Genomic DNA, 14822 nt, shown 5'->3' with positions numbered 1-14822 from the left:
AATTTAAAATTGTAATGTATATTCTTATTAATCCACATTAATATTAATATGATTTGTCATAAATTTGAGGTTTGTGCCTGTCACGATGAAACAAAAGCAAAAGAAGAAGAAGAAAAGAAAACTGTGGTAATATATGGCCCATGATGATGTAAACAGTCTATTCAGAGGTGCCGTGTGACTGACCGGTTTCCACTAGGATATTGAACTACTATGTCATGGTCTTCATCGATGCCGCACACAGTGCCTGTGGTGGTGAGGGTTTCAAACATGCCATCAGTCCAGCCTCCGTGACCGTGCTGCAGCGACTGAACGATCTCCAGGTCCAAATCAATGTTGACCAAGTCTCCGATCTGCAGGCCTCCAGGGTTCCTGTTTCCATTCTGTTCTCCTACAGAAGGTCACAGAGGAAAGAGAGAGATGGTCGAGAGAGCAATAGAACAGCTAGGGACTTCTCATGGGACCAGTATTCATTACTCTATTGTTGACTAAGAAAATTCTGAAATGGCCTAGTCATGCTTAAGTGCATCTACACTACCATTCAAAAGTTTTAGATCAGTAAGATTGGTTACACTTTACTATTAGGTTCATTAGTTAACTACCTTAGTTAACATGATCTAAGAATGAACAACACTTCTACAGCATTTATTAATCTTAGATAATATATTCATTTCAACATTTACTAATACATTATTAAAATCAAAGTTTGTATTTTTTAACATTAGTCAATGTGAACTAACATGAACCGATGGATTTTTATTAACTAACATTAACAAAGATTAATAAATACTGTAACAAATGTTTTGTTCATTGTTAGTTCATATTAGTTAATACCTTAACTAATGTTAACTAATAAACCTTATTGTAAAGTGTTACCATTTTTTTTTTTAAGAAATTAAAGAAATTAGTTACACTTTACAATAAGATTTCATTTGTTAACATTAGTTGATGTATTATATAATGGGTATATATAATAAATAATTGGTCTGAATCAGGCTGAATAACATTCCTCTCTCCACCAATCCTGAATAAAAAAGGATTTGCACGAGAATGGCCTGTTTCAATGTCAGCATGGCAATTTTCCAGATTGTATTAATTCAATTCATAATATTAAATATTTTATATAAATACAAATGGAAGCATTACATATGCATCTACAAATATATCATACATCACACCGTAACTCCAATATGCTTGACTCATGTGTCTGCATCACAGTGCGTTTCAAATGAATGCATTTTAGTAAAGTGAATTGAACTTCAACTGTGAACACTGCATAGGCACCCTGTGAATTGGACCACAGCTTAAGACTTTGAGCTATGAGGGACCATGTCTTAAGGTTTCAAGAGAAATTAATTTAAGTTCAACCACTTTTGTTTAGAACCTTCTGTTATTGGCTTGGATAGCAAGGAGCCAATTATGGATTGGGGCCAAAAGAGCTTTTAAAACTGGAATGTGTCACTGTAGCTATTTGTGTGTTTGAAGATCTCAGCATCTAGTGCTGACACCTAGTGGAAGCATCTCATGCAATACACTGCAATGGAGGACTTCACTCAAACATATTCATCTTAAATGTGCCTACAAGTATGATATATTTGTATAATATTAGACATCTTAAAGCTTACCCAACACCGGACAGTGGTCTCTGTAAAAAGCGCCTCCTTTGGCATCTTGTACACATTTCAAATCAGACTAAAAAACAACAACAAGACAATTATGAGAGATTTGTTCAAACTGTTTTGTGTGCTTTACAAATTCCTAAAGTCTCAATGATACAGTAGTCTATGCTTCATCCTCTTTATCCAAATCTAATTAATAATTCCAGTGGCAGATGGCTGCGCACACCCTACGGATATATAGCAATAACAGACAAAAGCCGTAGCCCGACTGCAAAGAGATTGGCTGAAATTCAGACGTCGCAGAAAGTCGAACAGCCAATGAATGGGTAGCCTCTCACTTCAATAACTGAGGCACGCTTTACGCAGGCCACTCCCATTGCTCTCTTTGCCTTTGGTCTTCATGTTGATTCTCGCTCTCTTGTGAAGAGACAGAAAGGGGACAGATTTCTTTTATCATGCAGATAGCTCACCCAGCTGCCCCTCACAATGCCTGCCCCGCACATGGCTCTTATAAAGAAGCCCAGCTTATGGGATGCTGGTCTGTGTGTGGTGCATTGTGCGCGCGGGGGGGGGTGGGTAGCAACACAAAGGCCAGTTAACTGCAGTCTTTTGTGCATGTGTATAGCGATGGGGGTGGCTCACCATGCCCTCGAAGCCCACTCGGTAGAGGTTCTTGGCCCCGTTGTCCCAGAGGACGTAGGCTGCGCTGTGGGGGCTGGCAGCACTCCAGTCCTGGATCTCTGTCACCTGAAACAGAGGAGGATGGTAAAAAAAAGAGCAAAGAGAAGAGGAAGTCATGCAGACGACAAGAAATTCAAAGAGTTACTAAATATCCCTCACTCAAGTCACATGACTAAAGCTGTCTAAAGTCTGATTAATGCAACTAACAAACACATTATTCAAGGGAAAAAAAGGATGAAGTACCATGGGTATCCCAATATAGACATTGTGTGAAACTGAAATTACAAAAAAAAAAAATGGGACTGAATGGTGATTATATGCTTATTTTAAGCAGCTTGTCTTTGACTTGACTTTAAAGTCGCAATGAAATGGAAGTAGCAACAGATTTTTTCTTCCGCATTGTGATGGGAATAGTATAGGGTGAGGACTTATTTTGTTGATTGGATTTTGAGATGTGGCTGCCGTGTGCAAAAGTGGAGGCAGATGAACATGAGATTGAGCGGCAATCTAAGCAGACTAAATGAGTGGAGGAGTCCTGCAGGAATGGTGAGAGAACATTTGTGCTTGGTACGTTTTTCATCTTTAAACCATACTTGCTAGCCTGGAAATCCAGACCCAAATCTGAAAGATTAAAATCAGCCAGCTCGAGGGGCGGCACCAAGCATGCATTTGAAAATCTCACTGCACGCAATTGGATAACACTTCGACCAATCACAACAATAAGCCCCATTCGCTTAGCTACCAGCAGAGCTGACTTGTAGATTAGACTCTTGCCGTATCCGGTCGTCAAAACAGCAAAAACGCCCTTCTTGCAAAGGAAGGATTCGAACGCCGTTTTCTGTTCCTCCTTTAGATAAAAAGCCAAGTCTAACTCGTTCATTGTTCCCCTTTTACACCAGTATTTAGCATCATTCACTTGTGACCAAATTGAAGAAAATGCTTCTTAAAGGCCCGCTGAAGTGCCTTGGAACGCGCAGCTTTGAATGATGTGTTGACGTAATTTCCACTGAAACAGGAAGCTAAGGCGTCCCATATTGAATATTGAATGGCTCCTCCCCGTTTCAAATAGCCAATAGTATTTAGTTTACCTCACAGACTGCAAATCGTACTTGACAGCACCATTGAAGCGAATCCGAAGCGCTGATGATATGTTGGATTCAATAGTAGAGGTGTGAATAAATTAACCAACGTACAGTTGGAAAATGGAATAAAACACGAGCGTTTGAGCAACCGAACACGCATCTCCATCCACATTGCTCCGTGACGTGTCAACGGTCGCTTTGGCCAGGTGGTATTTATAGCACAGGGGGCGGAGCTTTAGATTCTAGAGATCGTTTGATTGGACAGAAGATGTGATAAGAAGCTGAAGTCCGTGGTGATGTCATAAAAATCCATGATCCATTTTAGCGGAAGTGAGAGACTACGTTTTGAATGCTTATATCTCCTAAAGGCGAATTTTGTCATTGTTTTGGAACACACCAGCTTATTCATTACCTTAAGGCTAACATATTCATGATACTAAAAGCAAAAATTTTATTTCAGGGGGCCTTTAATACAAGGTGTAAACAGGGCCTAAGATGATCCATAACACACATTTAGAAAATAGACTGTGAATTTTCATTTCATGCAGACTTTAAGCAGTGAGCTTAAAACAACAGCAACCACAACTTGCCTCAAATGCCAGTTGTGTTTAATTATCCAGTGTCAAACAAGCTAAGATTTCCTCCACAATAATGTACCATATGAAACTTCAGTCACAGAATCCAACAAATAAATAAAATAAAAACATAAGAATAGTCTGATTCGCAATTTGTCTTATGCAATTTGCAAGCCCTTCTTAACCATACAAAGCATTTCAACAGCTATGAGTTTGAAATATTATGTAATGGTAAAATGGCTAAAAATAACAAAAATACTAAACAAGCAGAGTTTCACCACCAGACATGCCATTCAGCGTGCCAATCGCAGTGACAGAAACGCTGCTCTAATTACAAATGGTGAAGTAGGCTTGAAGAAGGCTCTCGCTTTAAAGGAAGTGTTTTTGAGAGCACTCTTTAAATGCATTTAACTGGAGTGGCCTGAAATATCTGATAATCCAAAGACCAAACAAATAGTTGACTTGCACAGTACTCTTTTTTAAAGTGTCACTACTCTTGGTGGAAAATATGCCATTAAAAATATCAATGTTATGGGAAATATTACAGAGCAGCAAACGGCATTATGATCCTAAAAAAAAGTTAAGTACACTAAATTACACAAAAATGGTTTCCTACTGGGACAATGTGTACAACCCCTAATAGACCCCTTAGTCGACCACATTTTAATGTCGGTTAGTTGCAAAAAAAACAAAAAAACTCCACAGGCATTGGCAAAGTCATGCAGTCTGACAGAAAAAACATTAACACCTGGTCCATGTGGTAGTTTTGTTGGGCAGGAAATCCAAAACTTCGCCTTTCATTCATCGACATCAAACATGGCTTATCATTTGAAAAATGTTAGTAGCCTAACGTTAGCCATTTTAAAATGGCTGCTTGCTCTAACATTAATGTTAGCCTAGATAAAACAGCGCTATTATTAGGCGATATACATGAAAAATCTTCAGTCGGAGGCAGCCCTGGTACAAATACATTTTAAAAAGTGCTGCTCTCTAATTGGGCTTTGCAGGTTCGTCAATATAAGCAAAAGAGAGCAATAGAGCACTAAATTATTACAATGAAAACTCTAAACGCGCCTAACACTAGAATACAGCTAGGAAAGAGGTTACTGAAAAGACTTAAAGGGGTCATGAATTGAGAAATCAAATTTCCCCTGATATTTTGACATATAAGAGGTCATGTGCAATAAAATATCCTGCAAGTTTCAGAACTCAAAACTTGCTCGCTAGTCGAAAAACAGCTTTTATTGAAGCCAAGCTTGTACAACGATTCATTTTGGATTTTGTCACATTAAGTCATAGAGCGACAAAAGACTGCCTCAGCAGAAGAAGATCAATGCGTATGTCAGTAACACACTGTTCGTTTGTTTGCTTCATTTTACTGCAGATTGGTTTTTAAACAAGAGTTGACGCAGGCTTTTCAGAGAGACTGAAAAGAAAAGATGATGCAGAGCCAACAACATTGGATTTAACAGTAATGGCGCAACACACAAGTGCGATCAACAGTGTTTTTACCATGCGTCACTATTGCTTTGTCTGATACAGATTGTTTGATATGTATTGAGTATTTATACTGTAGCGCCGCAGTTAAACTGAATATTGTGATAGTTGTAATTTGCTGTTCATTCCTTTGCTTCGTCATTTCTGGGTTAATGCGTTGGATTTTCGGATACGGTAGAAAGCAATGTAGAGAATGCTGCTTTTGCTATTGTTTTGATCGAAGTCATTCGCTGAAATCCTGAATAAAAGCTTCAGTGAGCAACATCTGTTTTGTCATCAGTAAGACATTACAACATGTTTAATTTTATCATCTGGCGTCCAAAACTACCTTGTAACCAATCTCAACATCGTCAATGAGTGGATCTCTGAGCGGCTGTGAGTGAGTGGAGGCGGGGCTCATTTGCATATTCATAGAACCGTGTATACTAAATGAGGCAAGGGTGTAGTTACACTGAAGCGATTTTAAGGCATGATATTTTTTCAAAGAAAAAACATTTAAATATGTAATTTTGGTGATCAAAGATGAGTTTTAAGGGATAAAATGATTGACTACAGGAGGGCTTTAAAGGAACACTCCACCGTTTTTTGAAATAGGGCTTATTCACCTTCTTTCCCACATTTAGATAAGTGGGCAAATGCATTTTTGTCTCAGTGCATGCATTGTTTTAGTTTGACAGGGTCGGCGTGAGCTTAGCTTAGCATAATGAATGGAATCCTTTGTTGCCAGCTAGCATGTCCTGAATAAAAGTGATTTAAAAATAAAAAAAACCCTACCTAATTACTTCTTGTGGCCTGCGTATTCACAACAAGTACAAATAGTGATGCAGATTAACACTAGGCGATTTCCTAGGCAGATATTGACTTATATATTAAGGACTATATTAGGGGGAAGCACAGGCGAAGCACTGCTACTTGGGCGTGATATCTCTGCGCCCAAGTAGCAGTGCTTCGCCTGTGCTTCCCCCTAATATAGTCCCAAGTCAAAATCTGCATAGGAAATCGCCTAGTGTTAATCTGCATCGCTATTTGTACTTGTTGTGAATATGCAGGCCACAAGAAGTAATTAGGTTTTTTTATATTTTTTTTTATATCACTTTTACTCAGGACATGCTAGCTGGCAACAAAGGATTCCATTCATTATGCTAAGCTAAGCTAGCGTCAACCCTGTCAAACTAAAACAATGCATGCACTGAGACAAAAATGCATTTGCCCACTTATCTAAATGTGGGAAAGAAGGTGAATAAGCCCTATTTCAAAAAACGGTGGAGTGTTCCTTTAAAGCTAGTGTAGGCAATTTCGGAGTGGCTAGCTAGCTAGCTTTGAAAGCATAAGATCCCACCCTCCCTTCAGAGTCTCCAAAGCACATGAACGCAAACAGCAGATTCTGCAAAGCGTTACGAGACAAGAGAAGGCGTTAAATTCCCTCATGTCTCAAAGCACATTAACATTACAATAATCATGAACGTAAACCACTTACAGAGCTCTGACATGTCCACCTGACTGCTGCAGATTTTTCGGCGTTGATAGTGTTGACATAGAAACGCATAAGTCCAAGTGTGAGGACATGAACAGCTCCGGGTAGAAAAGTCACGGGTTGCCATCTCGGAATGACGGTTATGACATGGCGTGAACAGCATAATTGATGTTTTGGTTCATGAGGAACTATAAAAGACCGCCTATGTTTGTTTGTTATGTTTGCGCGAGCAGGTGCGCGGAGGTATGGAAATACATATGTTGACAGGCAGGTAGGACATCATATCACTGCCTTCAGACTGAATGCAATGACTGGACAAAACGTTTTTGGGTCCTGAGACTTCCATCGAAGATACAGTATATGTACAAGTTTTTTATATTTAGACCACTTCTATTATTGATTGCTATCAGGATGAGAAGAGAGTGTAAATTATTATAACAATATATAAAGAATATAAAGTTCTTTAAACTTTATTTGCCACAAACAAGACTTACAAAGCATATGCAACACGCATAAATGTTTCATATTGTTGGTAAATGTTTCAACTCTGTAACGAGATACATTTCAACATTGGGCATTTTCAAAACAATTCCACGCGTGCAACGGCAGGGACATTGATAATTATTTAATATGCAAAACTGTTACCCCATCATAGCAGTGGGCGTTTACTTCCAAGTCTTGAATGTGATGCCCATCAAAACGGAGTGTTAGAAAGAAAGGATCAAAAACAGGATAGAAAATAGCTTATTACTTCTAAAATTAGGATGTTTTTTGGTATAAAAATCTTGATAACATCATAACTGGACCTCAGAGATCATTATAAAATAAAAATAAATGCAGTTCCTGACCCCTTTAAAATCATGTGCCAATAAATGTAACATTTTAAAATGCTTTTAAAACACTTTTTAAACTGCAGAAAGTGTGTGTCAACTAGTTGAAATGACTTTCCATTGGTTTAAATGTCAGATATCAATGATTTCGTCCCCATGGAGAGGGATTTCAACAACTCTCCAATTCAACCCTATATTTGCACTTGTAGTATATTTTAAATCATTAGGCCAGATTTATCTTTTTATATATATCAATAGTTTAAGTAATGACTAGTGTGTGAAATTGAAAGAAAGAAAAAAAACAGTAACTTCTCATGTTACTGCTCATTTATGCTGAATATTTTATGCTGTATGGTTTAAGTTGCTTTGGATAATCACATCTGCTAAATAAATGTAGATTAATAATGTAACAGGCTTGTATTGGCACAATCTCATTTTGCTTCAATGAACATGCAAGAGCACAACACGCAGTGTCTATACTTGACAGAGGGAATGTTTTTAATCTAATAAATGATGAGTAAAGAAGGGTGAGCATAGCCAAACATGTTGAGGCATTACCTTCCCTCTTCTTCCATTCCCGCCATCCTGATCCTCCCACTGCCAATCCACTCCCCGCACCACCCGTCCTCCTGCGAAGATGCCCCGGGCCGTGATCTTCTTTGACTTGCGACGAGATTCCAAAAGAACTCTGTGCAAAAACATACAAGAATGTTATAAAGCAAATGGCAAAAGTACAGAAGTTATGCGCTGGAACATTAGAGCATAAGTTTTGCTCCTAGTTAAGAGGTGGAGAAGTAACTTCGGTAACACTTTCCATGAAGCCCATACTTATAATGAATTATAGCCCCATTGATACTCATTTATAAGTATTAATGAGTCTTTATAAATATATTTATAGAATAGTAAGACCCATACAGCATTATAAGAACAGTTATAGTTACATCTATATTATTTTTATAATTGTAAGTCATGCATTTGCTTTTTCAATGTGCATGCTCATAATCCATTATACACTGATTTATAAATGATCAAATATAAAACAGTTCTAGAGACACATGTTTGATGTACCAATTAGTTATCAATTATGTCTTTAATGGCTAATGTTTGCATTAGAGGTCATGAATGGTAATTTTGATTTGTTAAAATCTCTATCTCCTCTATCTCTTGCTAGTATGTAACATAAAAAAAATAAACTTTGTATTAATAGTTTTGGTGTTTTTTCCCATTATTTTATTACAGGAATCATTGTTCATTATTTTCAATAACAAGTAAACAACTTAATGTATAATGAGCACATCTTCATGATTTCTTAACATTAGCTTTAGGAAAACTGCATCCCATGTTTTCACTTTCCTTAAAGCCATCAATGATGCATTTATATAGGTTAGTAACTGTATTATCACTCACAATAAGTATTTATAAGAACACAACATGGCTATTAATAACAATGTATTCACTTATTTGACAGAAATAAATCTGAATTACTAAAAAGTCATTGTAACTAATATGATATAGCATTAAAGCAATGATGGTTGCAACTTTATAAAAACATTCATGAAATCATACAACTGACTAATTAATACTTATAAACCAGTGTATAATGGATTATGAGCATACGCACTGAAAAAAGCAAATGCATGACTTAATATAAAACAATATAAATGTAACTATAACTGTTCTTATAATGCAGTACAGGTCTGAATGAGTCTTTATAAATATATTTATAGAATAGTAATACTTGCTTATAAATAAGAACAAGAATTCATTATAAACATGGTCTTCATAGAAAGCGTTACCGTAACTTCTTGCTTCCACTGTTGGATTGTCATTATATTGTTCAACTCGATTTACTTTAAACCTCTGATGTCTCCTGAAAGCTGCAAAGCACCCAGAATGAAAAGTCCTGGATAATGTTTAACATCTCTTATTGTTTCTGTTTCTACAAGAGAACTTGTCTGCCATCTGGAAGTTGCCCCATGCTGAACCACAGCAGACCGTCTCAGGTTCTCCAGCTTTGCTGACGTTCATTTCTAAAATGCCAATATTGTTGGCGCCGATAGCCTTGTGGTTAGCGTGCCGACATATAGTGCAACTCTTTAACACATTTAAAAAGAACTTTATTAAAATTGTAGATGTTTACAAAGATCCTTCTATTAGCCTATCTATTGAATCCCACAATAATATTTAAATATCAGTAAGCTTAATATATATATATATATATATATATATATATATATATATATATATATATATATATATATATATATATATAAATATAAAATCATCATTTATTGGGTACTTTCAATTGGGAGGTGGCTGACCCGAACCCCTAAATTTCAACTTGTGAAAATGATATTGAAATGTTTTTTTTTTCATTGTTGTTTTTAAAAATATCTTTTTGATTTTTTTTTAAGTGAAGTAAAAAAAAAATATATATATATATTTTATGTTTAAATCATGAAACTTTATGTAAAAACAAAAAGTGTCCTGCATTTTCATATCACCACCGAAACAGTGTGTGTTTTAGTCCATTGGCTGAGACTGATTTTAACCACACCCCTAGTTTTTTTTAATCAGGAAATATTACTGTGTATATACTGTTTTATGTGGAATATTAAAGGGATAGTTCACCCAAAAATGAAAACTGTCATCTAATCACCCTCATATTGTTCAAAACCTGTATGAGTTTCTTTCTTCTGTTGAACACAAAAGAAGATATTTTGAAGAATGTTACCAGATAGTTGACCATAGCAATTGACTTCCATAGTAATTATTTTTCCTACTATGGAAGTCAAAGCTCCCATCAACTGTTTGATTATCAACACTCTTCAAAATACCTTCTTTTGTGTTTGTTCAACATAAGAAAATAACTCGGAACAACTTGAGGGCGAGCAAATGATGACAATAATTTTCATTTTGGGGTGAACTATCCCTTTATGATCATCTGCATCTTTAAAGCAGCTGGAAACCACAGCATGAGAGAGCAGCTGCCAAGGGAAACTCCCTGCAGAAAGGCCTGGCTTCACTACTGTCTTTGTGTGTTGTACTTAGCCATTCTCACGAGGGGAATAGAGGCACACTTAGTTGAAAGGAGACCAGCTGTTGAGCTGACCTATTGTTTCTTTGAGCTCATGTTGAGGGCAGTTATGGGCGGCCGACACGAGATACGTCTAAACAACTGCTAGGCTTCTTAATAGCCTTACCATATGGAGACACTGAAAGAGACTTTACTCAGGCCATTCAAAAGGAATAGATGGCAACTCTAGGAACAAAACAGCAGCTCAAATTTAAAAAAAACTAGGCTATTCCTGGCAGCCTGTAAATAAAGGCCCGGGTATACTTCATTTTCAGCGTTAAGCTTCGTCTTGTGCACAGTCGTGCCCACACAGGTTTTAAACTATAGGAGACTCAACCGCGGATGAGCGTGAATGGACGAGTTCGACACATGCGCAGTACAACTGCTCTTCTGTACTCTACAAATCATCAGAGGGCAGCACTGAGTCGTGTCATTTACTGGATAGGACATTCGCTTGGAAGGATAGAAGAAGAAAAGTACTAGGGGTGCGCCGATCCGATATTCGGTATCGGTATTAGTCCGATACTGGCCAAAATCACTGGATCGGATATTGCATGAATCGCGGGAGTATAACCCGATCCGATACGATCACGTCCCTTAGTCCTAAATTGTCATACAAATGCTTAACAACACCTGAGAGACATGCCGTAAAGAGAGATGAGCAACACGCGTCACGCAGCGTTGCCAGATTTTCACATACAAATCCCGTCCAATTGCTTCTTAAAAATAGCCAATCGCGTTTCGGGGTGGGAGAGACCGCGGACTTGGCAACACTGGCATCACGTGAACGGTAGCTAGAGGTGAGTGAGGTAAGCCCTCTCAGCAATTAAGTTATCATGTCAGCTGTGTGGAGTTATTTAAAATAAGACGCGATACGTTCATAATTAATAAACAGAACAGCGCCAGCAGGAAGCGGCGCGCCTCACGCGGGCACGGCTTATGCTCCGAGAACGGATTACTGCACTAGTGATATAAAACGCATCTTCCCCATGAACAACACAAAGTAAATACACTCGCACGTAACACACACACACACACACAGGTCTGTTAACTTAAGCAATACTTTTAATAAGGTAGTCTAATATTTTTCTGACTAACAAATTACTGACACAGTAAAGGGTAGATTTAAATAAATAAAAACGAAATTTAAATAAAGAAAAACGAAATTTAATTAAAGAAAAAAACGAATTTAAATAAAGAAAAACGAAATTAAGTTAAATTAAAAATGAGATTAATTTAGATTGATAATAAGGGGTAAAAAGCTTAATACATTTTGTTTCTATTGTTCTATTTTCCACAATGTCAAAGCAACGCAGCTTAACCCAAAATACAAGCTTGCAGGCATGCACTTCTGTCCTTACAAACTCCGCTGTTCTGCGCTCTAGCCAGAGAATACTACCGTTGCAGGAACACTTTAGTAGGCCAACTCAAGAAGCATCAAATAACGAGGTTGGGTTCCTTCAACTGTCCATCCTATTAAAAATGGCTAGGCCTTATAAGATAGTTGTAAAAAAGAGTTCTCGGAGCATATAAGCCCTGCCCGCGTGAGGCGCGCCGCTTCCCACTCGCGCTGTTCTGTAGTTTATTCAAAGTTTATTCATTCTGAACGTGTCTCGTCTCGTGTGTCTATCTATATTTCGTCAGATTTTATAGTGTTGAACATATTCAAGCGCGAATGAGAACCATTTCGAGGGGGATGCCAGGTGTAAAAAACAAACAAAAAAAAAACGAATATTCGAATGTCAAATTCTCAAATCGAATACCAACCCACCGAACGAATATTCGAATAGTCGGGTACAGCCCTATGACTAGGCTACATAAGAGTTTTGTGTTACATCCAGTTTTTGGCACTGGAATTATAATTTTTGTTTTATTTGCACAGTTGCACTTTAAATTTCATTAATTGAATGGTGCTGAATAATTAAAAATGCTGCTACAAGTTCTGTTTAAAAATTGTTTTAATCAAAATTAAGCAGCAGTATTGCACAACTGAGTCATGTTGTGGGCTACTTATATAGAACATTTATTGCACTGTTTGAGCATGATGCTTTTTAGATGGCTAGGTTAAGCAGTGCATCCTCCTGACAAATGTGTTATTAACAGCTTAATTAAGAAAAAAATATATGGTATTGTATCGGTATCGACAGATACTCAATTGTGTGTTATCGGTATCGGTATCGGACATGAAAAAGTGGTATCGAGCCACCCCTAAAAAGTACCACCATTGCAAGCAAAGTCTAGAAGAACCAAAACAAAAACAATGGAAAAGGATATGCTGTGTTACCTGTGGCTAAAAAAAAAAAGTTGTGTACTTTAGCCTAAGTGTTTTTGACTTGCTCTTGCTTGACTTATGCTCCTGTTTATGCCTTGCTCTTGAAGAAGGCTAGTTATTTTACCATACGTGACAGTATCGCTAACTGTTCCTCTAAGTTGTTGACAAATCTCTTCATCCGCCCGGACGAGGAGAAGAGCTTTAGTTTCGGTATCACTCCAATTTGAAGACAGTGTTAAAGGGATAGTTCACTTTGAAATTAATTTTTGGTATGTTTTAGCTTACCTCAAGGGCATCCAAGATGTAGGTGTCTTTTTTCCGCAGTTCGTTTTCTCACACAAACCGCTCGTTTCGTGTCTTAGGCCATCAATGTGTACTTACGATGGGGAATTGTTTAATTTGGACTCTGTGCATGCTCTTTGAGACAGTGACCATCGACCTGCATTATATGACTGACAGACAAGAACGGTTTGACCTAAAAATATCAAAATTGAAACTACTGCGGAAAAAAAGACACCTACATCTTGGATGCCCTTGAGGTAAGCTACAACATACCAAAAATTTATTTCAAAGTGAACTATCCCTTTAATGTCAATATTTATGACATGTTGACTGTCTGACTTCTTAACACTTTTAGATTCCCTCTTGTAATTTCACCAAGGAAAATGTGTAGCAGAAGAGTTAATAATGTGTTTTTCATATATCTTTCATAAATTAAAATTAATTTTGGCCATATTTATATAGTCTGGAAAAATATATATAATGGAAGTGCAAAATTATTATAAGCCAATGTCATAAAGAGTGATAAATGCTATTCAAACCAATTATTCGCATTTCTAAAAACATGCACCATACTGTATTCTACTATTTTCTACTACTGTATTCTACTACCACCTCGTGGAAAAGTAGAGATGATTTATTTTGGACATTTGTTTAAAATTTGCACGTTTACTTGTTCATACGGTCTACTAACGCAGTCTGATCCAACTTTTGCATTTTTTCGAGCTTACAGGTTGAATTTGGAAACGTGACAAACCAAACTTCATTCACTAGCCTCTCTGGATACCTCGTATCCCAGTTACATGCACCATAACAACGACTTTTTTACCATAATGTTGGGAATTTTGCCCCCCAAAAAAAGAGGTTTGTCACAGATAAACAAAATGGTGGATACAACAAGAATGATCTGTGAAGCCATTTGATTGGCTCGTAATTTTCCTGTCATAAGGTCAGATGTGAATTAAATTGCTTTTATACGCTGACAAGTAATTAATATAGAGTCGGCTAACTTTTGTATCACACAAAAACTGCAGTGAATGTCAAAGGAAAAGCATTTCATGTCATAACATGAAAATTCAATCGGCTGGAGCAAGAGGAAACATAAGAACTTGCTAAAAAATGACCAAACAAGCATGGAAGACACCAGGGATGTTTTGACTGGAGTTCGGTTATCCAATTGGATCAAATCTAGAAAATGTAGGGATTTCAAAAGAAAACAGGGATTCTGAAATTGTATTGGACCACAAAATCAAGTCTTGATCAAACAACCTTCAGTCGGTAGTAGGGATGTCAATTTTCACAAAATCCCATGATCGATCGTCGTTTAAATTAACGATCAATTAATCGATTAATCGTTAGCCTTAATACTGCGATATGCGTCTACTGCAGTGGCTATGACAGCATGACAGGGTCTGCAAATGCTGCTCAAAACGCTACGTT

General features: G+C 37.2%; 1 protein-coding gene across 3 annotated transcripts in view; it reads right to left on the bottom strand.

The window, feature by feature from the left end:
• The window catches only part of mib1 (MIB E3 ubiquitin protein ligase 1), a 74751-nt gene that overhangs the window by 55822 nt on the left and 4107 nt on the right, over positions 1-14822 (bottom strand). For all 3 annotated transcript variants that reach the window (XM_082173946.1, XM_082173948.1, XM_082173947.1), the window contains exons 3-6: positions 8314-8443; positions 2259-2363; positions 1623-1689; positions 184-388 (exon numbers count right to left, since the gene is read on the bottom strand). In XM_082173946.1, the coding sequence (XP_082030072.1) occupies positions 184-388; positions 1623-1689; positions 2259-2363; positions 8314-8443 (507 nt within the window). The remainder of the gene's footprint in view (positions 1-183; positions 389-1622; positions 1690-2258; positions 2364-8313; positions 8444-14822) is intronic.

Source organism: Leuciscus leuciscus (genome assembly GCF_965113295.1).
Source record: "Leuciscus leuciscus genome assembly, chromosome: 6".
NCBI lineage: Eukaryota > Metazoa > Chordata > Actinopteri > Cypriniformes > Leuciscidae > Leuciscus > Leuciscus leuciscus.
This window is presented reverse-complemented; position numbering and strand designations above follow the sequence as displayed.